Source organism: Lepidochelys olivacea (assembly GCF_965140295.1).
Source record: "Lepidochelys olivacea isolate rLepOli2 genome assembly, chromosome: 4".
Taxonomy (NCBI): domain Eukaryota; kingdom Metazoa; phylum Chordata; order Testudines; family Cheloniidae; genus Lepidochelys; species Lepidochelys olivacea.
This window is the reverse complement of record NC_140414.1, coordinates 86,765,341-86,792,714: the sequence shown is the minus strand read 5'-3', so window position 1 is coordinate 86,792,714 and position 27,374 is coordinate 86,765,341. Positions and strand designations below refer to the sequence as shown.

The following is a 27,374-nucleotide window of genomic DNA, read 5'->3' as shown; positions in this document are numbered from 1 at the left end:
TCACGACTAGCTGTCTGACATTTCTGCATGTCAGAATGTTCATCTCAGGAAAAATGTAATAGGGTGATGTATACAGTCTATTGCACCCCCACTCACCTAGCAGTGATGTATTATCCCTACCTCCTGAATACCAGATCAGTGTAAATTAGAATACAGCTCTTGTATCCAAACCTTTAAGGTATCTGCATTTAGTTGTTTAATTTGCAATGGAACTAGAGCTTGAGAATCCGTATAGTCCAATTACTATAGGACGGTGAAGAAATTTGGCAGCATGTGACCTCCAGAAGAAAGGGGAGCGTCTGTGTACCAGCAACGCAGATACACATAAGCAACTGTTTTCATGTTCTCTCCACAGGTACTAATGTGGAGAGTGGACTAGATGATACATCCTGAGAGAAGGGAACAGAAGGAGACTCCGCCGATTGGAAAGGCATGAGATGCACTGTCCTAGGGATGCAGGTTCCATGACCACCACTCCCAAGAGAAGGAGACGGGTGGTGGTGGTCGGGGACTCTCTCCTCAGGGGGACAGAGTCATCTATCTGCCGCCCAGACCAGGAAAACTGAGAAGTCTGCTGCTTACCAGGAGCTAGGATTCACAATGTGACGGAGAGATTGCCGAGACTCATCCAGCCTTTGGATCACTACCCCTTCCTGCTTCTCCACGTGGGCACCGATGATTCTGCCAAGAATGACCTTGAGCAGATCACTGCAGACTATGTGGCTCTGGGAAGAAGGATAAAAGAGTTGGTCTCACCCATCCTCCCGGTGGAAGGAAAAGGCCTGGGTAGAGACCGTCAAATCGTGGAAGTAAACGAATGCCTATGCAGGTGGTGTCAGAGAGAAGGCTTTGAATCTTTGACCATGGGATGGTGCTCCAAGAAGGAGGAGTGGTAGGCAGAGAGAGGCTCCACCTACTGAAGAGAGGGAAGAGCATCTTTGCAAGCAGGCTGGCTAACCTAGTAAGGAGGGCTTTAAACTAGGTTACCTCAGGGCTTTGCTCTCCTTCCCTCGGTGAAGTGGGGATGTGGGATACGGGGAGGAAGCACGAAGCAAATTAGAGGATTGGGCCAAAAGAAATCTGATGAGGTTCAACAAGGACAAGTACAGAGTCCTGCACTTAGGACGGAAGAATCCCGTGCAATGCTACAGACTAAGGACCGAATGGCTAGGCAGCTGTTCTGCAGAAAAGGACCTAGGGGTTACAGTGGACGAGAAGCTCGATATGAGTCAACAGTGGGCTGTTGCCAAGAAGGCCAATGGCATTTTGGGATGTATAAGTAGGGGCATTGCCAGCACATCGAGGGACGTGATCGTTCCCCTCTATTCGACATTGAGGCCTCATCTGGAGTACTATGTCCAGTTTTGGGCCCCACACTACAAGAAGGATGTGGAAAAATTGGAAAGAGTCCAGCGGAGGGCAAGAAAAATGATTAGGGGACTGGACCACATGACTTATGAGGAGAGGCTGAGGGAACTGGGATTGTTTAGTCTGCAGAAAAGAAGAATGAGGGGGGATTTGATAGCTGCTTTCAACTACCTGAAGGGGGGTTCTGAAAATGATGGATCTAGACTGTTCAGTGGTGGTAGATGATAGAATGAGGAGTAATGGTCTCAAGTTGCAGTGGGGGAGGTTTAGGTTGGATATTAGGAAAAACTTTTTTCCTAGGAGGGTGGTGGAACATTGAAATGCCTCACCTACGGAGGTGGTGGAATCTTCTTCTCTAGAAGTTCCTAAGGTCAGGCTTGACAAAGCCCTGGCTGGGATGATTTAGTTGGGGATTGGTTCTGCTTGAGCAGGGGGTTGAACTAGATGACCTCCTGAGGTCCCTTCCAACCCTGCTATTCTATGATTCTAAGTCCTTTTACTGGCTGAAGCACACATTCTGAAAAATCTGTTAAAATGGAAGCATTCAGCGTCTATCACAGGCATCAGTAACCTTTCAGAAGTGGTGTACCGAGTCTTCATCTATTCACTCTAATTTAAGGTTTTGTGAGCCAGTAGTACATTTTTAGAAAGTCTTTCTGTAAGGCTATAATATATTACTAAACTATTGTTGTCTGTAAAGTAAATAAAGTTTTTTTTAAAAAAATGTTTAAGAAGCTTCATTTAAAATTAAATTAAAATGCAGAGCCGCCAGGACCTGGGCTCCATGTTACTGACAATCAGCTCCTCTGCTGCCTTTGGCACCCCTCCCATAGGTTGCCCACCCCAGCTCTATCATGTGGCTGCAAGATTTGTATAGATCTTCACTTACTTATTCAAGACTAAGCTTGAATTATGGCAGAATGGAGATGAAGTTGCTTCCCCCTATTTTTTTGTTTACACCTTGTCCTTTTGAAAAAGGCACCCTGGTGTATTTTGCTACACTAGGTACAGGCAGTAGTCTAATATTGTTCGAATTGACTGGGAAGTCTTAATCCCAGTGAAAAGAAAAGGAGTCCTTGTGGCACCTTAGAGACGAACAAATTTATCTGAGCATAACCTTTTGTGAGCTATAGCTTACTTCATTGGATGCATCTGATGAAGTGAGCTGTAGCTCAGGACAACTTATGCTCAAATAAATTTCGCTCCAGCATCTCTCCTCCCCCCGCACAAGCCCTACGCCTTGGAGGAGGGGAGCATACAGCGCTCCACCGTGGGGGAGGGGAGCAGGGTTTCTCGGCTGGCAGGTGGGGCCCAGCCCGGCACTGATCAGCAGCTCCCACCGCTGGGCTGGGCTCAGTATTGCTTCAAAAGGAGCTCAGCTGCCAGGCCGGTGGCAGGCGCCAGTGCCCAGCCCCGGCTCGGCGGGGCAGCACTGACTGGTCAGTCCAACGGAGCCGGTCACGCGTGCTCTAGCGCCGGCCTCAGGGCAACGGGGTAGCTGAGGGGCCTGGAGACAAGCGGCCCGGCTCCGGGGCCGTCCCTCCAGCGGGTGCCTGGAGCCAGCCACCACAGACCGTGAGCGGCTCGTGCCCGCGCCTCTGGCCCACGCGCCGGCAAGAGCGGCGCTTCCCCCTTCTGTTCCAGGAGGGCGCTAGTTCCTGGCGCGCCCCCGTGCGGATCAGACCATTTACGCTGCGGAGGGAGGGGGGCATTTCACTCGAACGGCTACTACTGGACGTTCTAGCCTGCGGGGGCTCTGTAGGGGTTAACGGGTCCTCCTCTGCGGGGCGGTGAGCAGCGCCAGTGCGGGGAGTGCGTCACCCCCGCCCAGGGCGGTTAGAATTGCCGCGGGAAGATGCTCTCTGGGCCGGGAGCGGGTGCCGCAGCGTCAGTTACTAAGCGCGCGCGTCCCGCCCCCCGGCGCGCCTGCTGAGCCGAGCCCGGGCGCGGGCGCCGCCGCGCTACTCCCGCCGCTGCCCACCTACAGAGCGCGGACAGGGGCTAGGGGAGGCCGTTCTACTCCTCGGTTGGTCATTTGCCCTCCCCCTCTCCCCCCCCACTAACCGCCTGGTCTCGAGGGGGCTGGGAGGGTAGTGGGGGTGCCGGGGTGGGGCTGGCTCCTTGGAGGGGGCCAGAGCAATGGTGGTGGTGGTTGAGGGGGTGGGGAGTTGGGCGCTGGAGGCGGCTGGGGGGGGGGAGGGGCAGATGAGGTTATGTCTGGGTCGTTATCCCAGCTTCTTGTTCCAAAACCCCAGCCAGGCCCTGGCCTGTCACATATTTGGCTACATCAGGCGGATGCAAGTGTTTGCCCAGGCTCTTGCCATTCGCATTTGGGGTCTACCCTCAGCTTCCACTTCCACGTTGCAGCCAGCCTTTGCCACCCCCGCTCTCACGCCAGTGTTTGTGTCCGAGGTCGGTGCCTCCCTGGGGGAGTTGTTCCGAAGGAACCCAGGTTCTCCAGGATCATCGGCTGTCCTGCCTTGTTGTTGGTCTGTAGCCTTCCAAAGTGTTTTTTTAGGGTGAGGGACTTTCAGAGGCAAAGCTCTTTTTGGACTTACACGTATTGGATGGTGGACTGTGTCCACGTATGTCTTGGATCATGCACCTGTTTTTTGTTTCTTTCTACTGAGGGAATCCTGCCTAATGGTAGTGTAGTCCCTGTGAAGTGGCATAGGGACAGGTGGGAAGTCAGTTTCAAGGAATCTGTGATGAACCTACTGATTGATTAAGTTTGCTGTTAGTTTTGTTTGCATGGCTCAAATGTGAGCATACGGGGGCACAGTACTCCGCAGTTGAGAAACACAGGGTGAGATTGGTTGCTTGGAGTCATTGAAGTTAGTTTCCCATATTATGTTGTCCGGTTTCTGGAGTACATAATTAATGGAATTCACTTTTGTTTTTCAGCTTCCTTATGTGCTCTTTGAATGTCAGCATTTGGTCTAATGTGACCCCAAGGTACACCGGATGTTTATAATGCTCAAGGATTGTAGTATCCTACATTATCTGGAGTTTTTACTTAGACCGATGGTGTTTCAGCTGGAAGGCACTTACTTATGTCTTACTCGGGTTGGCATTCAGGAGCCATGTATGATGGTCTTCTCCAGGTACACTCAGGGAACCAGTTAGAATGCATTCAGTGTCCTCAGATCTTTCTGATTGGGTAGCAGCAATGCAAGGACTATCTGCATAAATGAATCTCTGCAAATCAAGGAATTCTGGTTGGTCATTTGTGAAGACATTAAAAAAGCAAGGGTGACCATACTGAACCTTGGGGCAGTCCATTCCGTTGACTACTCCACTGATGTTTCTGACTATCCATCTTGACAAAGAATGCTGATTCTCAAGCAGGGAAGAGACGACCTGGACCATCTTGCTATTTCTCAAAATTCTTCCCATGTTCAGTGTCTTAAGCCAGTGGTCTCCAAACTGGGGTGCACGAAATGATCCCGGGGGTGTGCGGCAGCAGGAGCGCCACCAGATGGCACTCTGCCGTTTTTGTTCTTCAGCAGCAGCTCTGCACGTCCACGGCTGGTGTTCCTAGGGTGACCAGACGACTGTCCCGATTTTTAGTTCTTTGTCCTGTGTCCCGACTGATGCATGGTTGGGATGCCATTTGTCCCAATATTGCGGCTTTGGCTGCTCCGGCGTTTTTTTTTTTTTTTTTTTTTTTTGCTTTGGCAACTCAGCTCTGGCCACTTTTTTTTTTTTTTTCTTCCCCCTTCTTCTGGTCTTCTTCTGTCGGCAGCGCGTCTGCAGCAGGTCTTCTGGTCTTCGCCCTGGGGGTGCATAAGCCAAAAAGTTTGGAGACCACTGTCTTAAGCTACCGACAGATGAACAAACATGGTCTCTGTAATTTTGTGGGTTTCAAAGCCATCTTGGGTTTATTGGGGTAAGTTTGCAACTTGACCACAGTATTGACGTCCTGGATGGAAATCAGCTTTGTCATCAGGCAGTTGCCCTTCTGCTATTGGCGCTATTCCACGAGTTATGTGCTCATATAGCTTGTAAGCTGAGCAGAGTAGGGATAGTTGTTCGTAGCTCTTTGCAATTAGGGTCTTCATGTTGTTTGAGTAGCACAACCACTTTAGCTTATCTCCACAGCCTGTGTATCTGCGTTGTCTCCATTCAAGAATTAAAGACATCAAGTAGCCACTTCTGTACTCTTGTCCAAAAGTGTAGTAACAGTTCATGAGATGTCCAGCTGCCTTTCAACACTTCAGAGTTTTTGAGACTGTTGTCCACTCCGTGATGTTAGACTGCTCATTGCGGATTTTTCTGATCCTGAGGAGCAAACAAAGTACCTGCTTGACTTGTTTCATTGTATGCTTTGCTTTTTGGGCTGGTTTACCATTTAGGATGAGTTGTTGTGCCAGCTGGTTGAGAGAGACTTCGGTAATCCACTTTGATTGTTGTCCCCTAGGGTTCAGCTAACAAATGATGGCCTATGGTTTTTTTGTTGTTATGACACACGTTTGTTGTTTCAATCAGTTTGCTCCAGCTGTTGCACTGCTTCTTTCTCTTTTTTTTCTGAGCCCAGTAGTTCACTGATCTGGGTCAAATAGTCCTAAATATCTTTTATATTGTTTGAATGTTTGTTCTGAAAGACCAGGTACATATAATGTCTGACATACCTTGGGGATGTGTTTTTGGGCAGTCTTCCACATTAGAGAGACACATTCTCTGTAGTGCTTTTGTGTTGGAGTAATAATATAGATGGATCTATCCAATTTGGAGGTAAAGTTTCTCCAGTCAGACTTTCTGATATTGAATTTCAGCAGGTACTATGTTTTCCTGCATAAATGTTATATGTGGTCTGTGTTGTGATCATGGGATTGCTGCCATGACCTCCTTTCTGAAGTAGCATGTATTTTCAGAGGTGATAAAGGGTAGGCTGGGATTGTATTCCTTGTTCCATCATTTGTTTTGGAAGGCACATTTAGCCTTGAAGTCATAGAGCAAGGTCAGGTTGTTTGTTGACTTCCACTTCTTAACTTTTTCCACATTGTTATCATTGCTGGAGTATCCCCAGATTGTGTTGTGACTGTTGAATTCACCTGTGACAAAGCTTGTTTTTTTTCTGGCAGGAGAAAGTCAGTAGACCATACCAGCTGTTCACTTGGTGGCTTGTAAACAGAAACTACTGCTATTTGGTTGAATTCATCCTTAAGTTCTCTTATACCATGGTGTTTCACAGCAGTGTTTTTTACCAGTCTTTTGTCACATACAAGTACTGTGTTACCAGGGGCTGCTTTCAACCTTTGCAGCAATGCGCATGACAGGAATGTTTAGTGCTATTGTCTTTCCCTGTCAAAGATGTGAGTTTAAGCCAGAAGGGACCTCAGGATCATTTAGTCTGATGGCCTGTATATTACAGACCATCAGTGCCACCTCCATGAAACACAACAACTGAAATGAGGTATTACAGCCCACAGGAAGGACTAAAGCATACCAATGCCCGAAGCCCCCTCAGTGGCAGGGACATGATTAAGTGAGATGCTTCAGAGGAAGGAGATCCAAACTCCCACACCCAGAATATGGGCGGGGGGGCGGGAAATCCCTTCCTGACCCCCCTGCGAGTGTCTCTTGCAGGCACGTGATATCTGCTTTATTCCAGACAGGAATGTCAGCCTTCTCTGCACAGAATCCTTACACATTGAAAGTGACTATTTCCTTTGGCTGATGCTTTCAAAGGGGCTGTTTATGTCAAGGACTATATATGGGGGTGGAAGCGGTTGGCTGCTGGGTGTTGGAGGCAGGGCTGGTATGTGTGTCAGATATGTTCACAACAGGACCTTGCTAATCTCCCATTGCAACTAACTATGTGAGAAACCAATCTCCCAATATGCACTGAGACCAGAATAGAAGGGGGTTGAGTGATGGGGAAAGGGCTGGGGAGCGGAGGAGAAGGGAGGGGGGAGAGGGGACTAACTGTTTTCTTGCCTGGCTAAATTTGAGGTACTAGCTGTCTGTGGCAAAATCGCCCTGCCATCCTGGCCCCTGCAGCAGCAGCTTGGATGAGCTCCCCCCACACCTCCCCTCACTCCCCTGGGCCCCACCTTGATTCTGTGGTGTGCTGGTATTGATGTACAGGTAACTTTATAGACACACATTGCATTCCATGTACTCTTTTTGTGAAGGACAGGTCCCACATTAAATGGAGACTAACATGTCATTTCAGAAAAGGCATTTGAATACAAAACTTCTGTAAGTGACATGGATAAGAAAAGGAAGATGCATAGTAAAAGCCACATGCCTGCTCTGTAAGTAAATAATGCTGTGAATTTTCCTTTACCAATGAACTCCAATGTCTTTAAAGTGAACTGAAACACTTCACCTGCCTACACCTAAACTGAGACCACTGAGGCTAAGATTGTTTTTTTTTTTATGGGTGCCTAAAGTCAATTGGTGCTGCTAAGTGCTCAGCACTTTTGAAAATCAGGCAATTTATTTCGGAGCCTTATGGCCTGATCCAGTGGCTTTTTCGTTATAGGCATGGGGCAGCCCACGTACATTCAGTTGCTGAGTCAGGGCATAAATAAGGTATTAAGATCCCTGTCTTGCAATAGGCTGTGCTTGGGTGAACTGCTGTATGCATGCATAGCCTTACTGACTTCTGTGGGGCTCTCCTACAGTGAAATGTAGGATCAGAACCTAACTTTAGTACCCATTTTAAAAAATCTTGACCTTTGTTGCTTTTTCAGTAGTTGACAACTTAATTACTACCTCTCACAGATATCCGTGCTATCACCAGGTTTTAGATAAAACACACTACTCTGAATTCAAACTTTGGAAGACAAATAAAAAAAGACTTTCAGCAATTTTACTTAAGTATAAATTTGAAGACTATATGTTATGTTAATGATTTGCAACTGAAAGCATTTATTAATGTAAATATTTTAACACTGTGTGTTAACAGTTCTCTTTTGCAAATGGAGAAACTATTAAATGCTGTGTGTATATGTATATACAGTAGTGTGAAAATATAGGTTTTGTACATTAATTTTTAAGCACGAAACGGAACTTTTTCAGACAACATATTTCTCTTAAACTAGCTAATTTTTAAAATTGAAATTGCCTGGCAGATATTAAGTGCGCTCATCTTAGGAAACAAACTAACAGAAAACCCTGCTCAAACAATATTGTCATTAACTAGTGGAGGTAATGGACCATTTGTAGGAAAGAGGTATATTACAAGTGCCCCAATTAGCACGACATTCAGGTCATCAGTCAAATTGAAAATTCTATTACAAATCCACAGATAATAATTTTCAGTGACATGCCAACTATGAATAGTCTTATAAGGGTTGACTGTTCAGGAGTTCTGAATTAGCATAGTGTATTAAGATATTTTTGATTATTATGGCTTGTGTTCAAATTTAATTTGTTTTAACAAAAAAGCGCTAGCTTGTTTTTTCCCTTTCATGTATGAAATTCACTCTGAAACGCTATTTAATCATCATCTGTAACAGCAGTAGAGTTTTCTTTTCGGGGGGTAGTAGAAGTGATCCTAAATTTAATGCAAAATATCCAGTTGCTTAATTTTGGGCTAAATTGTGATTTGGATGAGACACTCAACACTATGCAGGCTACCTGGGCCTTCGGTTTGGTCAGGTAGAAGTAAGCAGGGTTACTCTCTCACTTGCTTTTTTTCTGTAGGATGTGGGTAGGGAATAGGAGGAGAGATATGGCTCTAATCCCCACTAATAACTGGCCAGACTAGTTGAACCAGGAAAAGAGCAGTTAACTCCTTCCTGACAAAGGCCCTCTGTAAACTGTTTACCCTTTGGAGAAACAGTAACGCTTGGGTTTATGTCATTCATGCCCCTCCTCTTATTAAGTATTGCCTAAATAGAAGTCTGTTGAGGAGTGAAAAGTAAATATATAATATTAAATTTATATTTGAGCATTTCCTTTGTCATTTGGGTTAAGCTCTGCTACTGATAAGAAGCTAGACACAGGTAATGTAATAATGTAATGTAGCCCTGATTCTGATACAGGAATGAAGAGAAGAAGAGAGTAGGTTTATAGTGGAGTTATTTTTAAATAACTTCAGTATATTCAACTGTACATTTAATTTCTTTTATACATATTTAATAGTGAGAAGACCTCAAAGAAAAAATTGGAAAGAAATAAACTGGATGTAAGTTACCTTAATTTTGCAGTAAATTAAAAAGAATAAGGTATAAATGTGCCATGCTGTTGAAGGTCTAGATCAGGGGTGGGCAAACTACAGCCTGCGGGCCGGATCTGGCCTGCAGCTGTTTTTAAGCCGGCCCTCAAACTCCCGCTGAGGAGTGGGTTCTGGGGCTTGCCCCACTCTGGTGCTCTAGCAGGGTCAGGGGCCGCTCCTTGTGGCTCCTGGAAGCAGCAGCATGGCCCCCATCCGGCTCCTATGTGCTCCAATGGCCCCCTCTGGCGCCCCAATGGGAGCTTCAGGGGCAGTGCCTGTGGACGGGACATCGTGCAGAGGTGCCTGGCCGCGCCTCCGTGTAGGAGCCGGAGAAGGGACACGCTGCTGCTTCCAGGAGCCGCTTGAGGTAAGTGCCTCCCAGAGCCTGCACTCGTGAGCCTCACCCCAAAACCCTGCCCCAGCCCAGAGCCCCCTCCCACCCTCCGAACCTGTTGATCCCAGCCCGGAGCACCCTCTTGCACCGCAGCCCCACCCCAGAACCTGCACCCCTAGCTGGAGCCTGTACCCCTTCCTGCACCTGAACCCCCTGTCCCAGCCCTGATCTGCCCTCCAAACCCCTCTGTCCCAGCCCAGAGCACCCTCCTACATCCCAAACTCCTCAAGTCAGTGCTTCCAGCCTGGACCCCCCTCCCTGCACCTATAACTCCTCATTTCTGGCCTCACCCTGGAGCCTGCACCCCCAACCAGAGCCCTCCCCCCTCCCCCACACCCGAACCCTGATTTTGTGGGCATTCATGGCCCACCATACAATTTCTATTTCCAGATGTGGCCCTCTGGCCAAAAAGTTTGCCCACCTGGGTCTAGATCCTGAAAGCTAACCCTTCTATGTGGGCATAGGGGTCTGGATGTATGGATGAGCTTTCATCCTCTGGGAACCGCGTTTTGTAATCTCACGGCTTTGCAGCTTTTGTGAGAGTGATGTGCCTTGTGGTAAAGTGGACAGTTTGCTTGAAAATGTGATGCTAGTTTTCAAATCCTGGCAAAGATTTGATAAGTGTCTCATGATAAAAATAGAGACCATCCAAAACAGGAATATTTAATGCATTTATTTTCATTGCCATAATGAAAACCTTAAAGTTTAACTTGGGGAATATAGTTTAACTATATTATGCTTACAGAATAGAAATGCAGGTGATTGATTGTCCCTTCATTCCCTGATCTTCATTTGCACTTGCACAACTCTCACTGAAATCAATGGGAGTTACAAACATAAAACTGGCAGGCTGGTTGGGCCTCCAAATTCAGCCTACAAGTGACTTTTAAACATGCCTTTTCCTCTGTTCTCCTAATATAGAGCAACTTGTGCTGAATGATCTACTTACATTTGTTGTTTGGAACTGTCAGCAAATTAAAATTATTTAATTTTTTAACGTGCAAGTTTTGCGGCATTTGGAAATCCATGACTAGAGCACACAATAGTAATATGAATAACAAGGGGGGTGGCTGAAAATGTCCCCCCCCTCCTTGTCTGAAGGAAGGGGGAAAAAAAAGGCAGATTTTTTAAAAGAGACTAGTTCTTAGAATGTGCTGATCTTTTATGTGTCTAAAGTAACACTTTTACAAGTTTTATAATGTACAACTAAAACTAATGTTATAGCATAATACAAAATAGTAATATGTATCACTTCACTTTACCTACATTTTCTCACAAAAAATAAGTGTAAAGAAGAAAATGCATGCATGTCACCTTTCAAATGTTTTGCACCATAGCTCAATGTCATGGATTCTATTTTAAATTTGAATTCTAAATACTATTTTAAATTTGTTGTCATTATATTGAATTTGTTTAACACTGGAAAGTTGGATGTAGAAGACATTGCTTTAATACCCACCCAGGAATACAAAACCAAGTCCCATCCTCGCAGTAAATTACTTCCATGTGAGGAACCAGATGTCTCAAGGATATTGAAGATAACTGAGACTGGGCAAGTTGAGGAGCCCGATGATTCATTTGGTTAGTATTTAACTTTTTAAAATTGTTTAATACATTATTTTTATAAGTTATCTTGCACATATGTTATTTTAAAAACCATAAACAAAAGCCTCAGTGTCACTCCTTGCCTATGGGAATGAAAAGGGAAAATTACCTCTTTGTTTTGGGCTTTTGCACTCTTTAATTTTGAGTAGTGCTTATATATCACAGTGAAAGGTGCTATATAAAAGTTTAAGTTTGGTAAATTCCAGATAGTAACCCTGGAAGTACATAGTAGAACATCTCTTGTGTTATATAAAACAACAGTGTTTTCATGGTTCTTGGGTGTTTGTCATCTTCCTCCATTCTTGTGCTGTAGGTGGTGAGAACTGTGAAATGAAACTGTTCTGCAATCCTAAGAATATATGTGGAGATATTTTTAAACATTTGCAAGGAGAAGAGGCATTGTCCTGTCACTTTCAAATATCCTTAAAAGGAAAGATCTCATTCTCAACCATATATACATTATTTTCTGGTGAAATATTAAAACCACTTTTCATGCTTCATATGGGGCCCATTGATAGATACCCCTTGCTCGCCCCAAGTTTCTTCTTCTCAAAAAAAATTAGTGTATTTTTAAATACGGCTTAATTTGAAAAAGACACATAGTAGACATAAAAATCATAACAATGCCCAATTATATGAAATCTAGCAAAACGATGCTAGTGCAGTCAACTGCTTTGCCTAAGCAGACAAAGTTGCAAACTTCCATGGTTTTTTTTTCTGTTATATATAGATCACCCTTTACACAGCACTGCTGTAGACGCTGGTGGGAATGTGGAATTGCAGGAAGAGGAACACGACATGTCAGCTAGTCATTCATCTGATTCATCTCCACAAGGGAAAAATGCAGAAACAAGGTACAGTGAAAATAAAATATTTTCCAGTCCTGGAAAACTATTAGACAATGTTTGGAAAACTTAAGCTTGCCTTTGTAGGTTGGTATGATCTCTGGATCATCCCATTATTTCAAGCAAGACTTTAAATGGTGAAAAATGTCTTCATTGTATCTCAATTGCTGTCTTTTAAAATGACCCTGCTTAAAACTGTCCAGGTAAGAAGCCAAAGCCCAAATCAGTCACTAGGTCGGAGGAAAAGGAATTCTGGCTTGTAAATTATAAGCAGTACATGGTTGGCATAATGCATCTGTGTATGTTAAGACTTTCTTACTGTAATGTGGGTGTCAGGATTGTGCTGGAGGAAGTGAAAGGCTTTTAAAAAAATTTGTGATCCATTAGTGAAACTTCTATTTGCAAATGACTACTATTCAGCAAAAAGGGCAAAGAAAATATTAGAATAAACAATTGAAAGGGAATCTAATTTGCTTTGATTCTGATATAGTTTCTTTGACCTGAGAAAATTCCTCTTCATTTCAAATTATTGTAAAACAATTTTTGTGTATACACTTCTGCTTTGTTAAAACAGATTTGATATAAATATGAAGTAATGCTTGCTTGAGTGAACTTATCAAGACCAAAAAAATAGTGGGTTTGATCTTTCAGGGAACCTTTTGCATCCCTGTTGAACTCCTGACAATCATTTTCCCCCAGCCCCTCCATCTTTATGGCTGCTCAGCACCAGGCTGAACTCTTTCAGAGCCTTTTAACTCTATTTCTTAAACTGACAGTGGGGGTTGCTGTTGAGGGATATGTGGCTGTTGCAGCACTTCTTGAAGCTGATGACCTGGGAATTGAAAACTGAGAAGAAATTAAACCTGGGATTCCTGCAAGGTCGTACAGAACCACCTCCATTAGGTCACCAATGAACCCTTGGTTTTGTTGTTTAAATAAAGCATGTTGAGGACAAATGTACAACCCATTGGTTAGCATGTAATGGGTTACACATGGATACAGATTTTTTTTTTTTTTAAAATTATGTGTCAGGAAAGTTCTTATTGCTCATCTTTATTCTAGAAAAAATCACTGTAGCTTGAAAATGACTGAAGATAACAAATCAGAGACAGAGGATTCTGAAGATGAATCCCTGAAGGAGAGTAAGGTACAGAACAAGGTTTGTAAGAATATATCAATAACTTTTATTTAGAACATATTCTATGCCATATTCAGATTAGACAGAGGAAGGGGTTTGACACTCCCTAGTACTTGTATAGGAATTTTAATCTGAAGAGCATCATGGATAATTAATCTTCAGAACACTCCTGTGAGATGGGCAAGTATTAAGTGTAATGCCCAAGGACACCGATGAAGTGTCAGAGCAAGGATTAGAACTCAGGAGTTTCTGGATTCTACCAGCCCATTAGTCCATGTCTTCCTTACTTGATGTGCAGCAGGTTTTTTCCTTAACGAAAAGATAGTCTGTTTACTTATGAAATATATTGTCATTCTTAAAGAAATATAGATAAGGAATAATTCTTTACTACTTATCCAGTATTAAATTTACAGCAGACTTGTGAGAGAAGAAGTTTGAGTTAATTACTAAAACTATTTTTTAAAATGTATATTGGTGCTAAACAACTTGAAATGCTTGTGAGTAGCTTTCCTTCAAAGCGCTTACTCATTGCATTTCTACCACACTTAGTCTCTTGATAGAAGTTCTCTTGTCACATTTTCTAATCTTATCTTCTGTCAGTGTGGAAGCTCTTTATTAAAGTGGCAGATTTCTGCCAGTCAGTTTTTAATGTGAGAAGCTATGCAGTAGTGCACCATACAAGTCTTACATATTGACCTGACTGGTGTGTTAAATTCACTATGCTCACACAATCCTGGTGTCTTTCATTCCGAGAACTTCCTGTGTGGAGCCCTACTGTGTAGTTATTGCTGGCCTGCCGGAAAAGAGAGTCAAAACTACATACTTCTGAACACTAAAAGTTAACATTAGTGTGAATAACTTTTTTTAAGACCTTCAAATGTAATTTTGAACCATCACCGGATACGGTAGTAGTTTTGATTGCTCATGACATCTCAAACTTTCTTTAAAAGTTCTTTCTATAGTTTTAAAGCAGTAGAGTTGAGATGTTTCAGACTGTTACTGTTCATGCCTTTTTTTCTTTTGCATTTTTAAAAATCTGAAGATTTACTTTAAATTATTCTTTATATAGATATTAGGAAACTCCAAGTCCAGTGTGGAGAAATCGAAGTTACCATCTGCATTAGCACTGAGGAATAGCTCTTCAGAAAGCAGCATATCAAATAAGGTTACAGATTTAGTGAAGAAGTTGAATGCACAAAAGGTAAACGTCCCAACTACAGATTCCCCAAATCTATCAAAAATACCTCTAAAATCTTGTTTCTCCTTAGAATTAAGCACTAAAGCACATAATGATGCCTCTCATCTGTTAAAAAGTGGGGGGAATGTTTGTATTCAGGAAAGAATAATAGTTTTGGATGTGAGGGGGTAGGACAGAAGTAAGACTGAACACAGAGGTCTTGTCTACTCTAGTATTTCTCTTCAAAATACTCTCACCTTGTGCTTCATGTGTGATACCTGTCAAAGCCCTGGTCTACACTAGGACTTTAGGTCGAATTTAGCAGCGTTAAATCGATGTAAACCTGCACCCGTCCACACGATGAAGCCCTTTATTTCGACTTAAAAGGCTCTTAAAATTGATTTCATTACTCCACCCCTGACAAGTGGATTAGCGCTTAAATCGGCCTTGCCGGGTCGAATTTGGGGTCCTGTGGACACAATTCAACGGTATTGGCCTCCGGGAGCTATCCCAGAGTGCTCCATTGTGACTGCTCTGGACAGCACTCTCAACTCAGATGCACGATTGTTTGCCATTGCTCTGACGCAGGGAGGGGCGACTGATGACACGGCTTACAGGGTTGGCTTACAGGGGTTAAAATCAACAAAGGGGGTGGCTTTACATCAAGGAGTATTTCAGGCAGAACTTCACGGAGGGTTCCAATAAGAAATGGTGCACCTAAGTTATTGTTCTTATTGGAACAAGGAGGTTAGTCTGGCCTCTGATTGATACATGGCTAGATTTACCTCGCTGCACCTTCTCTGTGAGTGACTGCAGTGTGACCTAGAGGAATGAGTCCCCTAGACGGGGGGGCTAGGGGTGTTTGCAAATGAGTACAAAAGAAATCTGGTCTATTTCTTGTTTTGATCCACTCCATCTATCTTTTACATCTTTGGCTGGCAGCAGATGGTGCAGAAGGACTGCATGCCATCCACATCTCATGGCTGCTCGGCAGAAGATGGTAAAATAGGACTGCTAGCCATCCTCATCTCTTGCCTGGCCGGCAGAAGATGATGCAATAGGACTGCTAGCAATCCGTATAACTGCCTGCTCACCATAAGATGGTTCAATAGGACTGACTGCAGGACTAAAGAGAATGACCTGATCAAGTCACTCCAAATTTAGTCCCTGCGCCCATGTCTGCCCAGGCGCTCCTGATCGACCTCACAGAGGCGACCAGGAGCACCTCGGACATGACGACGATGGCTACCAGTCCTATTGCACCGTCTGCTGCCACAAGGCAATGGGCTGCTGCTGCTGTGTAGCAATGCAGTACCGCGTCTGCCAGCACCCAGGAGACATAGGGTGACGGTTACCTGAGCGGGCTCCATGCTTGCCGTGGTATGGCATCTGCACAGGTAACTCAGGAAAAAAGGCACGAAACGATTGTCTGCCCTTGCTTTCACGGAGGGAGGGAGGGAACAGGGGCCTGACGATATGTACCCAGAACCACCCGCTACAATGTTTTAGCCCCATCAGGCATTGGGATCTCAACCTAGAATTCCAATGGGCAGCGGAGACTGCAGGAACTGTGGGATAGCTACCCACAGTGCAACACTCCGGAAATCGACGCTAGCCTCAGTACTGTGGAAGCACTCCACCGAGTTAATGCACTTAATGCACTTAGAGCATTTTCTGTGGGGACACACACACTCAAATATATAAAACAGATTTCTAAAAAATTTTCTATAAATTCGACCTAATTTCATAGTGTAGACATACCCATAGTTCAAGGCAACTGCACCTGTGATCCCTCAAGGCCTCAGTGCTAAGCTTCTGGCTTCTCAGCTGTCCCCTCTCTTGGGCAGAGATCCACACCTCTCTCCCTCCTGACTGAGGTTTTTCCAGATGTCACAGTTCCTTGCCTACACTGTGATATCCCCAGCAAGCCAAACTGCTTAAATGGCCAGTGTCTGCGCTTTGCTTTCTCTCCAGAGGTTATGCCCAGTGTATTGCTTGCAGTCATAAGTTACCGCACAATTCTTTATAAGAAGTACATTTATTCTCAAGGGGAAAGCATTACAGAAAAAACATTAAAAACCATAAAAGAACCTACACACATGCTGAAAAGCTTACCAGAGGTCACCCCAACTCCAACCTTAGGCTCAGTTGGTATTAGTCTTTCAAAATCCACAAGTGGGTCATCCCTGTGGCTACAAGTTCGTAACTGTCTCAGATTCAGAACCAGAACCACCATGAATAGGTGGGCCTTCAATTGGGCCTTTGATCTTGGTCTCATGCAACAGGTGATCAGCAGACAATGGCCCACTCCTCAGGACCCAGCTTCAAAAGGCTGGGTTTTTGCATAACCAGATGTCCCTAGAGCAGTGGTTATCAAACTTTTTTTCCGGCGACCCAGTTGAAGAACACTAATGTCCATGACCTAATGGAGCTGGGGCAGAGGGATTTGGGGTGTGGAAGGGCTTAAGGTTGGGGTGAGGACTGCGGGGTGGGGCTGGGAATGAGGGGTTCAGAGTGTGGGAGGGGGCCCTGGACTGGGGGGTCACGGCTCTTGGCTGAGGGTGCAGACTCTGGGCTGGGGCCAGGGGTGAGGGGTTTGGGGTGTAAGAGGAGACTCCGAGTTTGGGAATGGGGGTCAGGGCAAGGGATTGTGGTGCGGGCTTACTTTAGGTGGGTCCCGGTCAGCGGCACAGTTGGGATGCAGAAGCAGGCTTCTTGCCTGTCCTGGAAGCGGCCAGCAGCAAGTCCGGCTCCACATGGCTCTCGCACACAGGCACTGCCCCACCCCTGCAACTCCCATTGACTGGTAACCAACCAATGGGAGTGCGGAGCTGGTGCTCGGGATGGGGGCAGCAAGTGGAGCCCCATGGCCCCCCCCCCACCTAGGAGCTGGACCTGCTGCTGGCTGCTTCCAGGGCACAGAGTGGTGTAGGACCTGGTAGGGACTAGCCTGCCTTAGCCAGGTAGCACTGCCAACAGGACTTTTAACAGCCCGGTCGCAGGTGCTGACCAGAGCTGGCGAGACCCAGTGCCTTACATTCCGCCACCCAATTCTGGGTCGTGACCCACGTTTTGAAAACCACTGCCCTAGAGAATCCCCAGGAAAACCACTTAACACTTTTTGTTCTGAAAGTCTCTTCTTATCTGATGCTTTGTTCAGTATAGTCCTCTGAACCCCCAGGTGCCACATCTTGACTCCTCAAGATGTTACATACACTCCTGGACCACAATAATAAATAAACCATTCATTTAATACAGTGGACCCAAAAAATACGTTAACTTCAATAAGGTCTCCCAATAATATTGCCAACAGCATTTCTCTTCAAAATATTCCCACTGATGTAACTTTACCAGTGATATCAACAGTGGGAATGCTAATGCAGTCTGGCATCTCTTGTTCATTGGCAGCATTATCAATGTTGTCAAAACTCTGCACAGAGATCTAGACTACGCAGTTGTTAAAATGCCAGTGGTTGTTCTACACTAGTGTTACTACCAAGTGCTATCATAAGAAATAGTTAATTATAATTATGGGTTTAAAATAGTTGAACGTAATTGTTCTTGAAAGTTAATCTGCTGCATTTTCTATTGTAGAAGCCCAAGAACGGTGCTAAATCCCATGTGAAACCAAAGAAGTTTTTGCAAAAGACTGCATTACATCCTTCTGGTAAAAGGAATTTGATACTTTATCTCTTCATAATTTTAAACTTCCTTTAACTTTTCCTCATTAGCCATTAATGAGTTTTCCTAAAAATAGTTTTGATATCTGGTATTTTGCAGCCCAGTTACGCTAGAAATGGGAGCCTTATATAATTGGAATAGGAGATTCTTGTATAGTTGGACTCAGCACTCACTCACTAGCACTGTAACATCATGAGATACTGGGTTTCAAGATTGTGACCATTTTAGGTATAGACAAACTATTTGATGGTTTTTAAATGTTTTTCTGACTTCCTCTGGATCCTGCCCGGTTGGAGTTATGCATTTAGCTTTATATATGGAGATAAATAAAATATGTTCCCAGTTCAGTTCTTAAGAACCCTCTAAAACATTCATAAAGTAGTTTCCCCTTAACAAATGCAATATATACATGGTATGACATAAAGACTTCATCAGCATGGGTTTGGGAGGGCTGTATTACTCATAGTGGCCGGGAGTGGTTTATCCCAAATAAGTGTCTATATACCCTTCGTACAGCAACACTGTGTATGTTTCAGAAAAACTATAAACTTTAAGCTTTATATAAAATGTCTTGAGTGTAATAATGCAGACTTTCTTGCAAAGTAAAATATGTGCATCACACCTTGTATATTTCAGAATTTTGTATTTCACTACTGAGCAGAGTTGGTGACATTCAGAATGTTTCATGTAAAAGTAAAATTTATTTTTAAGTCACCAATGTACCTTAGTTATTTATGCTCAACCCACCTTAAGATTTATGTTACTTTTTCACACATTGTTTTAATTTAAAAATTGCATAATCAATTTACCTATTTACAAAATACCTGGCATATATCTTAGACAAGTGAAATAATTCCCATTTTAGAAAATTCTCATTTGTTAAAAGATTAATACACAAGTTAGTTTGTGTAGCATTTAATTCTTTTAAAACAAAAATTTTAATTTTCATATTTATTTTAACTAGCCATTTATTGTGTTTCAGCTGATAATAGCCCATGTTCTATACAGATTTGGTGCCCAAAAGGGCTGAAAAGATTTTCCCAAGATATTACAGAATTGGATGTTGTTCTGGCTGAGTTTGAGAAGACAACTGCAGACTACAAGTAAATATCTTGCTTTCCTTGAACTGAGAACTCCAAATTGACACAAAATATTTAGTTTGCTTGAAACCAGAAAGCTTGGAGCACTAGGTAATGCAATACAATGTAGGGGCAATCCTAATAGATTATTGGGGGATATATTCGATGACTGCCTATAGGTTTCTGTGATACAAATGGCAGTTTCTTTAAGATGTGATCCTAGGTAGGTTGGCCTCAGAGATTTAGTGTAGCCCAAATATAAATAATATTGCCATTATGGATAGCTATTGTGATTGGGGAGCTATTTCTGAACACGAAATATCTCAGTATCTGCTTGAAGATGCACATTTATCTATCAAGACCTAGGAGAGGCTGGAAATATCCTACATTTGTTAAGCAGGTTTCATGGGCTCTGTTTGTTAGATTTCCATTGAAGCATTCAGCTTTGAGGCTCACTTAATATGCAATTTTTGCCTTATCAGGGTTTTTATGTTCTCAATCTGCTGTTTAGGTCTCTTAATCAGAATTGAAGAGTTTATTCAATATAAAATACTATCCTGTAGTTTAATTAATAACTGTATAACTTCTTAATCCCTAGCACTTTTGAAAAAACACTAGTAGTGGTTCCACAAGTTAGTTAAATTCTAGATATTAGACTTGCAAGCTTGGGTGGATTTGCCCTTAAAAAGAAGAGTCCTTCATGATGCACCATTTCACTAGGCAAGTTAGAAAAAGTGCAGAAGGGAAGCCCTATATGTAGTTTATTATTGGCATTGCCTCCTGATGCCCAGAAAGTCTCATTACTCTTAAAATCCCAGTGTTAATTTCTGTGGACCTTGCCTCGCTGAAGAATAGGAAACTTTCCTTTCTTCAAGTAGCAATGTCCAAAGAGCTAACCAATCCCAGGTGAACTTGGGAAGAACCAAAAAAACCCAACCTTTTGATTTAAAACCCAACCTAATGTTTTATTTCTTTAGCTCTGCAGTAGGCATATGCTAATCATAAGAAAAGGGGGCGAGGGGAAAGCTGAGTGGACTAAAATTCTTGGCTGCAGAAGTCATCACAACTGGTAAACTCTTCAAGGGGAAGAGTTAGGCTGTTGCCAGTAACTGACAGGTCTGTCTCTGCCTGCTATACTCAAAGTCCAATGTTAGTATCTGTAGATCTTGCTACCTGAAGAAAGGAAATACTCAGATAAGCACAGATACCTTTTTCCTATACTAACCCAACTGTGGTTTTATTTTACCCTCTTCCTCCCCAACTTCCAGACAAAGGGTGGAGTCTAGGATTTGCAGGGAAGCTATTGCGGGCTTCTATTCTGGCTTCAAGGACCAACTCACTAATACTGTAAGTATAGTAGTAAATATAAAAACATTGGTGTAGAGATAGTTGTAAAATTTAGTCAGAATGCTTGTACATCTACTACTTTTTACATAGTCTTTTACTGATGCACCTCAGGGCATTTTAAAATTAATCCACACCTTGTGAGTTATGAATGAATGAAGACATAAAACTTTTAAGCACCATTACTCCAACTTGCTGCACATGGACAGACTACTGCACCTTTGCAAGAACTCCACTGGGGTTCCATCTGGGCACAGCAGTTTGCTCACAGGCAGTAAATTAAAGGATTGGATTAGATTGTCAACTTTTGGGAGACAAGGACCTTCTCTTGTGCAGTTACCAATGAGCAAGGAGTTCTGTAAAGTGGATGCAAGTCGAAAGGTTGGGACTTATAGAGCTAAAAGTCTGCCAAGATACAAGCAGTATGTCTTGTATATCTGCCTCAGAAGCCTTGTATTTATGAAATACCTTTCTTGGTGCCTGCAAGAAGACCATTTTCAGGGCTTTAAAAAAAACCAAAAACTAATTTTAAGGGGCCTCTGACGTACAGTGCATGGAGAATAGACTTCCTCAATATCATTTTTCAGACCTACTAACTGACTGTAGAGAATGATTTAAAATATATAATATAGTGAAATAAATTGAGAATGTTGGTCTTTACTTATCACCAATGCCACAATTAATATTAAAATTATAGTTGAACATTCACGTGATTTATTAACATGAACAAGTTTAAACAACAAAACTTCACGCGTTTCTATAACAAGATGGTAAAGAACCTGGAATTTTTAGATAGGAGAGAATGTCAGCCTTGTCTCCTGGTGGTGGAGAGAGTAGCATTTTATAACAGTCCTTGTTCTGGGCTGGGGAAAGGACATGCCAAACAGAATTACCAGTGACTAATTTATTTAAACCAAAGTGTTTCAAAAGTAAGTCTTATAGCAGTGATTTATAGAGAGAAAAAGGATACAAGGGTGGGGAAGAAACTATCAGATAGGGTTTGCTGTCAATACACAATGTTTTCCTTTACCTGTAGATAACAGAAGTCCAGGAACTGAAGGATTTGAAAAGAAAAAATGCTAAGGTAGAGTAATGATCTCTTTAAATGATGCTATGTTCTGTTTAAACACTATAGAGATAGAAATGTATAGAGCCAATGTTCAACTGCAAAACCAAACTTGGATGTTTGCTTTTAAAATTTATTAGAATACAAATATACCTAGGAAAAGTTTGTGAAACACATTTTATCTGGGAATAACACTGTTTGCAATATACTTCTAAAATCAGACAGAACAAAAATCCAGTTTGAAACTGCTTATTGCCAGACTTGCAAGACTGTTAAACAGTTGTGCTAGTTCAGTAACCAGTGAGCAAACTGTATAAACCAAGAATTACTAGAAGTCGTAAAATATGCTAAACGCCAGATTCTGATCTCTGCTAACAGTCTTTGGTATGGTGTTACTGAAAGATAAATAGTAATGTTTGCCTGTGTGGAAGTGTCTCAATAATTCAACACTTTAAAAATACCTTCAGTAAACAAATTGACACACACTATTCCGTCTTTATTTCAGAGCAATGGTGTCAGAGTATCATTTAAAAGGAAAGTCAAAATGTCTGCTTAAACTCCATTCAGTTTATTTTAATGAGCACCATATGACTGTAGTGGGGCTGCCATTGATTTGATACTGATGCATGCTGTGACTACAACTAAATGAAAAAAAAATAAGCAATGAGTACTCTGATTATAGTTAAGGCTGTGAGTTTGTCACAGAGGTCACAACTTCTGCAGCTGCCGGTGCACCTAGCGCAGGGGCAGCTCAAGTGCACTGGCTGCTGCTGGGGCAGTCTAAGCCCTGACCCCCCCAGGAGCAGCAGAATTTGGATGTGGGAGGGGGCAGGAGCCGCGGATGGGGTGAGATGGACTCTGGGTGGTGCTTACCTGGGGGGTTTGCAGGAAGCAGACACATCCCTCTTGCTTAGCTGCTAGGCAGAGGCATGGCCAGGCAGCTCTGTGCATTGCCTCCACCCAGAGTGCTGGCTTTGCAGCTCCTATTGGCCAGAACCTGTCCATGAGTTTTTCTAAAAATACCTGTGACTAAAATGTAGCCTTAATTATGGCACTCTGTTTTGCCTTGTGCTTCGTTTATATGAAGGTGTAAGCACTAATGAATAGTTATTGGGACAGAGTGAGAATGATTTTATAGCTGTGATACTCAGACTGAGACTCGAGCTGCTTTAATGTGTCTCCTGATATTATACACTCTGATTTTAATTATTAACCAATCAGAATGCTTTTACTATTTTATAACCAATTGTAGTTGATAAAATACTACTTGGTCAATCATTTTGCCATGAGAATAATATATATTTCCCCTGTTGTACTGTTTAAATAGGAATATATAGTATTATAGTAAATGAAATAATGAAAAAAGAAAAGGAGTACTTGTGGCACCTTAGAGACTGACCAATTTATTTGAGCATGAGCTTTTGTGAGCTAGCTGTAGCTCACGAAAGCTCATGCTCAAATAAATTGGTTAGTCTCTAAGGTGCCACAAGTACTCCTTTTCTTTTTTCAAATACAGACTAACACGGCTGTTACTCTGAAACCTGAAATAATGAATTCACACTACTGTGGCTCTTTTGGGTAATGTTGATCGCTAATTTGACTCCTGAAACACTGAGATCTGAGCATCATTACTTTGTTGCTTGTGGTTTAGGGCACTCATTTAGGAGATGGGAGACTCACATTCCAGTTCCTGTGGCTATTTAATTATTTATACAAAGTGGAACAATTTCAGTAGGAGAGACCTGTCCTAGAATATCCCATTGGCCAGTGGAATGGGCATTTTTCTTAATGTGGGAGACCTAATTTCAAATATCCCCCATCAGACAGAGGGTGAAATTGATCCTGGGTCTCCCATGTCCTGAGTGAGTGCTCTAACCACTGGGCCAAAGTTTATAAGGGGGGCCTTCCTCTCTTGGCATTTAAGTTCCGAAAAATCTTCTGGGCAGAAACTATTTGATGAATTCACACCAAATTCACAAATAGTTTTGGGTTGATCAAAATGGCACTTGTTGTTGAATAAACTATTTGTCAAAAAACTTTGTCCACGTCTAATTCACAAGCATATTTTTGTCCAGCCCTGAAAACAGCAGATCCGCTTCACCCAGCAATTCTAGTATATTTGAATCATTGTCTTTGCCTTTGTGGTCTCCCATCAAGTGGAGTCAACGGCTGATGTTTTTTGTCTCCCATCGTTTTTGTAAAGTTCATCTTCCTGACACTGATGGCAACCTTCTGTGTGTCCTCAGTCAGTGTCTCAACCCCCCTTTTTCTAGGTCTTCCTCCTGGTCTTTGAATGTAAATTCAGTATTTCTTGGAGAAGGAGATTTGAGAGGGGAAAACAGGAAGGGATTCCTGGTAAAATTACATTTAATGATTTGATGGCTTGACAATCACTATTTTAAAAACATGTTTTTAGTCTAAGTCACACGTATGCAAGCTCTCGCATTTAAACTTCTGATTTAGAACTTGACTTTATAAAGACAGAACTTTTCTATGAAGTCATCCAAAACTTAGGCTCCAAGGCTACAAGCTGTTCTGTGCAGAGTGCTATCTGTGCAGAGCAACTTGCAGAATTAGGGTGTACTTTTAAGTGTTTGAATTAAAGAATATAGAAAAATCTTAAATGTACAGAGCACCTTTCATTCTGAAGAATTCTAAAGTACTACACAAACAACCTCATGCTATTCTTACATGTAAAAAAAAAAATGTAATCTACTGTGACCTAAAGATTTTGTAGATGAGAATGTGGGGTGCCTGTGTTATGATTGGCTTTGCAACTCCTGAGTTAGAGATCCTCCCGAATAAGTATTAATAAAAAACAAATTTCTACACCAGCGTCTTATGCCAAATGTTACTGAAAAGTTACTTTTGAAATGCTTGACGTTTTTTTTAAATGTTGAGATTTACTTACCTGGATGAACAAGGATCCCTTACTACAGTTAGTTCAATAGTACAAGTTATGGAGAGAGAAGGAAAATGCTAACAAATTTTAGAGACCCTTTTGAAAAAATACCTAAAATAGCACTTCCATAGATTACATTGTCATGAATTGTAAGACTTGGTATCTCAAGATTTTCCATGTCTAGAACCCCCAGAGCATTGTCAATTCAGAATGCAGAATTGGGGGTAGGGAAGATATCTACCTTGTCATTTAACTGTCTTAGTCTTGAAAGACTGCTATTTCACTTAATTATATAATAGGTGATCACAGACATCAATAAAAAAAGAAGGCGTTTGCTGGAAGTTAGAGGAGAACTAATTCGGTAAGTTTCCATTTGCTGAAATGTATAGTGATTATATTGATTGAAAGCATACAATAATAGCTTATCAGTGGAAATTGAGGAGTCCTGTTACTGTCCAGAAAATCTAAGGTAACCCTTGCTTTTGTTGTTAACTGACAGTTTTGTGTAAATAGCAGATGAAACATTTATGGCCTGCATCAGCTGAACATGTGTATTCCTTCCTTTTTGCAAAAGCTAAAATTAACCACTCCATAGGAGTTGTGGAACTGCCTAATAGTCATTTTCACAATCTGTCTCCAGCTACTCTAAATTCTTGGGATAATGTCTGCCAGTTGGGCTACACATTCTGTAAGAAATACACCAGCTGCATGACTGGAGGTGAGAATACTTAAAATTAACAAATACTGAGCGTGAAACAGTGTGGGGTGTTGTTCCCACCCCCAATATAGCTCACTTCAATCTTGCTGGGTAAACTTCCTGATTCCCTTAATAGAATTCAGCCTTGAACACATGCAATACATTCTGATTTTAACTGCCCCTACAGGGGTGGGATATTTCCCAAGATAGTACATGCAGCATCTGGTATGGTGGAGTCACAGAATGCCTACTGCCATATTCCATTACTATAGGATATCTCTCAAAATAGAGGGGGTATATTGTTGGCTGTATTTTAACCTTAAATGTTATGCGTGAGTCTATTTTAAATTGTACTCCTTGGCAAAAGCCATCTCCTAGAATCCCCTTGATCATAAATGTGATCGCTGGATTCCTATCAGAAGAATTATTGTATTATTGACAAGATTAAAGATCTGGGTCCTTATTAGATAAAAACTCAAACAGTATGCCCACTTTAAAGGGCCATATTCCTATCCAATTAGTTACCCTCATTGAGAAAAATACCAGGCTGTCTGTACTTTACACTTTTATGACCCCATTAAGTCATGTTCAATAGAAACAGTACATTCAAAGTAACTCCTGAAAGAAGAAAATTCACAACACAATCCTTAAGTATTGATTTTTTTTTATTTTTTTTTTTAAGGACTGGACCACAACTGAAGCAACTACAAAGAGAATATGCTGAGCTACAAGAGACAGAATCTTCTATCAGGAATGCAACCCAGTTCCTAACTGATTTAAAGGAGGTGCAGCAACAGTATTTAAATTACAGAGAAGACAACCCACAAGAAAAAGTAGTCGTAAGTACATATTGATTCTATGATGTTGCACTAGCTAATTCAAGTTTTGTCTCTTTAGGAGAAGAAACTAAATGGTGATTCAGGGCAGACAGCAATATCATCATGTTGATGTCTGTCAAGACCTTGTACAGCATGGCAAAAACTTCAGTGTTATTGTATCCAGGACACACATGTAGCATACTATTTTTAAAAAGTTCAGTGAGAAAGTAAATTAATTTTCTTATTTAATATAGATATAGGTCAAACCCTGGTGCCCAGGAGCTTCCCTAAATACAAGATGGTAGTGTTTGCTAACTTTCCAACTTCACAGTGAATTTTGTAACCCTCTTTAATGCTCAAACGTCTGTTCAGCAGCACAGCACTGACAGTGAGCTTCTCAAATATGTAGTTTAAGTAGCGTAGGAAACCTGTACAGGAATTGTGCTCATGGCCTGGAATACAGTCTCCTCTCTTCTAGGGCACTGCTGACCTCCCAGTCTAAGGAAGTCATCCACTTTAGGGCATATTATCTGCTTATGCTTAGTATAGCCAAACTTTAACTTGACTTAAACATGCAGAATAGAACATTTGAAGAGAGTGACATCAAATTATAATCCACTCTTTCAAATATGTCAAGTATGAGAGACAAATGGAGTATTTGGACATTGTTTTCAAAGGGTTAATGCCTTGTAATTTTTTCCCTCCAACAGTATGGAACTTCCAGCATTCCTGCTCTTCTGGTGGAATCCCAACGAATTTTAAGAGCTGAAAGTCATTTTCAAAATATCAACACAAGATTACAAGAGGTTCTGAATTTGCAGAAAAAGGAGCAGCCAGAGAAATTTTAAATACTTTATGCCTTCTATTTGCAACTAAGCATAGTTAGCATCAGTTAAGTGTATTCATATACCTAAACAAGAAGCAAGCTAAGTATACATGGTTATGATATTGCTACTCATGTAGATTTTAGTAGTTTGTGTTTGCACTCTAACTTTTGATATATTATTTAAATACTCCCATAAGCATTTAATAAAACAAAGCAATGTGTTTAAATTGCTTCTGATTTCAAATCTTTCACCTCTATAAATAA

At 42.2% G+C, this 27,374-nt stretch overlaps 1 protein-coding gene across 5 annotated transcripts; it reads left to right on the top strand.

Moving 5' to 3' along the window:
• Nucleotides 1-2,686: 2,686 nt before the first annotated feature.
• Nucleotides 2,687-27,337, top strand: CENPU (centromere protein U). Of its 5 annotated transcripts, none has more exons than XM_084626135.1 (15): nucleotides 3,187-3,394; nucleotides 7,324-7,458; nucleotides 7,547-7,628; nucleotides 9,466-9,508; nucleotides 11,360-11,513; nucleotides 12,268-12,391; nucleotides 13,445-13,541; nucleotides 14,590-14,721; nucleotides 18,292-18,364; nucleotides 19,361-19,481; nucleotides 20,726-20,804; nucleotides 21,838-21,885; nucleotides 25,069-25,130; nucleotides 26,149-26,305; nucleotides 26,995-27,337. In XM_084626135.1, exons 3-15 carry the CDS (start codon nucleotides 7,582-7,584, stop codon nucleotides 27,130-27,132), a joined length of 1,275 nt encoding a protein of 424 aa, XP_084482261.1. In that variant the 5' UTR covers nucleotides 3,187-3,394; nucleotides 7,324-7,458; nucleotides 7,547-7,581; the 3' UTR covers nucleotides 27,133-27,337. The 5 variants fall into 5 exon arrangements, with proteins under 5 accessions (XP_084482263.1, XP_084482261.1, XP_084482262.1 ...); XM_084626136.1 differs by lacking the exon at nucleotides 7,324-7,458 and adding an exon at nucleotides 4,273-4,323; XM_084626137.1 differs by lacking the exons at nucleotides 3,187-3,394; nucleotides 7,324-7,458 and adding an exon at nucleotides 2,687-2,807.
• Nucleotides 27,338-27,374: the final 37 nt, after the last annotated feature.